This window comes from Atta cephalotes (assembly GCF_000143395.1).
Source record: "Atta cephalotes unplaced genomic scaffold scaffold00059, whole genome shotgun sequence".
Taxonomy (NCBI): Eukaryota; Metazoa; Arthropoda; class Insecta; order Hymenoptera; family Formicidae; genus Atta; species Atta cephalotes.
Genome location: NW_012130123.1, coordinates 43,078 through 46,318, shown reverse-complemented (window position 1 = coordinate 46,318; position 3,241 = coordinate 43,078). Strand labels below are relative to the sequence as shown.

At 30.0% G+C, this 3,241-nt stretch overlaps 1 protein-coding gene across 1 annotated transcript in view; it reads right to left on the bottom strand.

The window, feature by feature from the left end:
* The window catches only part of LOC105623593 (mucin-22-like), a 47,009-nt gene extending 44,028 nt beyond the window's left edge, over positions 1-2,981 (bottom strand). The window contains 1 exon segment of the mRNA XM_012204982.1: positions 2,948-2,981. Within this exon segment, the coding sequence (XP_012060372.1) occupies positions 2,948-2,981 (34 nt within the window).
* Between the last annotated feature and the right edge of the window lie 260 nt (positions 2,982-3,241).

Sequence of the window (3,241 nt, the reverse complement as noted above, 5' to 3'; positions counted from 1 at the left end):
ATATATATATATATATATATATAATCTTGTACTTTTTAAAGAAAAGTACTGTGAAGAATAAGAATGGTACCTTCATTCGCTATATTTATTACTTCGTATATCTCATACCTCATATATATATATATATATATATATATAGGTACACATTATGCTCTTCATGTAAATGAACTTTAATTATTTATACATTTATACATTTTATGTCACATAATATAGGTATATATTCTCACAAAGGAAATCTGATTTCGTAGTACTATTTTTTTTTATTTATGTCCTTTTGGTGATACTTATGTCTTTTTTAATTAAGTTTCAACGTGTGCTTCCAATTTTTAATAATACATACTTAAGAATGTATTATACATAAAAGCCTAACACAGTAAATCACTAAGGAGTTGCGCAAATTATCGCAAATTCAAAACACGCTTTGTTCCTGCGCTTTCTTGAATCCTATCAATCGCTTACGAAATGTTCGTTGCAACCGTGTGTAAGGCGCTCATCATCCAGCTATCCTGCAAATGTGTGCCTTGAGAGAACTCGAGATTTACATTTTATACTTTGCGAACGCAGCTGGTGGTCTGACGAGACGCTTACGTACGATTTGCACAGAATGCCCGTATCATCCTTTCATTCTTCAATTCCCTATTCCATCCGGCGCCGACATTATCACCGGTGTTGACATCTTTCCATGTCGTTTTTTTACGAATTTATATTTTACGGACCATAATCTCTCGCGATAACATGATTTCGTTACGATCTTTACACGCTTGGCCCTTAGAAATTATTTTTATCCTTCAAATATCGCCATAAAGCGGTGTCTTGTATCATGCAGACATGAACATATATAACTAAATTTTTATATACTTCAACTAATAACATCATAGATTTTGCGATTTGGACCTCTTAAGTTGCACGCTCAAATTTCTTTAAATGAAAAAAATAAATTCCAAGATATCCTCTTCAGCTTGCACACATTAATTTCTTTTTCAATTAATTTATTAATTATATATGTGTTTGATTCATATATATTCTAAATTTATATCGTAGAATAAATAAATATTCTTTTATCCTCGGGCGAGGTTTTGTATATGGGAAGAACAGTTTTGCTAAAGCTTTGTCTACAATAATCATATAGTCTGTGTCGCATGTCGTATGAAATGTCGCAGATGTGTCGCATCTAATCGCATGCTCTCAAGAGTTCTTGTCGTATGGAGTTGAATCAACTTTAACTTTCTGCAATAAGCGTATCGCATGAGCTCAGCCAATCACAGCAAATTGGCGTTTAGAATTTGTTATCGAATGCGTGCAAACAATCCTTGCTATTGTAGACGAGGCTTTAAAGTTTAACTACAAATCTGAAAATATTATAATTTTGTTGGACTATCAAAATAATTACATAGGATGTTCAAACTGATTGTTAGAACATCAAAACTTTTTGCAGCATTACTCATCATACTTGAAATTCTTACGTAATTCTTTTGATAATCCAACAAAATTATTTTTAGATCTGTAGCTATCTAAATTTTTAAATACTTCAGCAAAATCATTCGTTCTGTGTATCTATAATAGTATTAATAGTAATGTCTACAGGCTTTTCATATTTAATGCTTCTGCAATAAAAACTTGAACATAAGAGAAGCAATTTCATGTTAATATATAATACGTTAATATATAATACTAACATAATAGATAACTTATTTGTTGACTAGAAAAGATGTATCTCGTTATATAAAGCTTGTACATTTTATACATTCTATCTTTATATATTTACATATTTATTTATTTCGTGCTATACACATAACTATTTATTTATTAAAGTATTAAATTTATTATATGTTTATATATCCGTATCTTTTTCAATCTCTAATGCTGATTGCGTGAGGCGATTCATTCGCGATTCTTGCAGCGTGCCGCGCTGTTAGCTCGTTCGCTCGCGCGATTCATTTGCGATTCTTGAATCGTATTCGATCGCCACACGTGTTTACATCTACGTAGGAAACACCTTGGTCTCGGCACTAAAACCTAGTTAGCGGACAAACCGATCCAGGCCTCTTTCGAGGACATCCTCGAGATCGCGCTCACGCAAGTCAGATTGTACTCAATCTTGCTTAAGGAGATGCTGGAATGATCAAATTGTCGACATTACAATCATATACAGTATAAAAATCTTTGAATTGACTAAGCGAAATCAAAAATCCTTTTACAGAATTAAAGGTGACGCTAAATTAGGAGGTGCAATGGACTTTATACTAAAATAAAAAGAAAAATTAAAACTTTTTAACTTTTTGTCGATTTTAGTATAATGTCCACTGCACCACCTCTTAAATTTGCGTCAATCAACTTTAATATAAAAGAATTTGCTTACTTCAGCATCCCCTTAATACTTAAAAACAACGAGAAATATTAATCATTATTGTAAGATCGTCAAGTTTTATGCGTTCTGCCGCGGAGGATGATCGTGAAAAAAGTGTCATCCACATAAGAACGAGGTGACTCACTGGGAAGAATCGCATTTCTCTGCGAATTGAAAAATAATTAGAGATAATTTGATTTAATTTTGATTTTTTTTTCTTAAGCGAAATTATTATCTCATCGTATAATTACATCTCAGTGATATTTGATAATTTAATGAAATATTCTATCTGGAGATTTTGAATCCCATCCACTTTTCTTATTTTCACTCGTATGTATAATAAGAAGATTATGTAATTTAATTATATATATATTATCTCATTTATATGTTACTTATATTTAGATAATATATTATCTATATTTATACCTATTTAAATAATATATAAATTTAATAATAAATAAAGCTTGTGCTTTATACATATATTTATATTTTTTCGATTTAAAATAGGAGATTCATTATAATACTCGTTATAATTTAATTCTAACATCTGTTGTAAATTTGCTTGTCGTTATAAAATGGTAAAAATATGAAGAAACTTACTTTGCAACAAAAATCCATGCAGCGCGAGGTTCATGGCTACGATATGATTGATTTCTTCAGCCTGAAACAGAAAGTATAAAATCGCTAAAATTAAACGATGTCTTGTTGCAAAACAAATTAAATATTAAATTTCATAATACATTCATATTTACATCATTATCACATCGCTATAATTGCGTATATAAATTTCCATCGAATTTAATTAAATATAAATATGCATTAAATATGCAGAAATATTTGTATATTTTTAATAGTCCACGTAACAGATAATAAAATTATCTTACAAATGGAGAA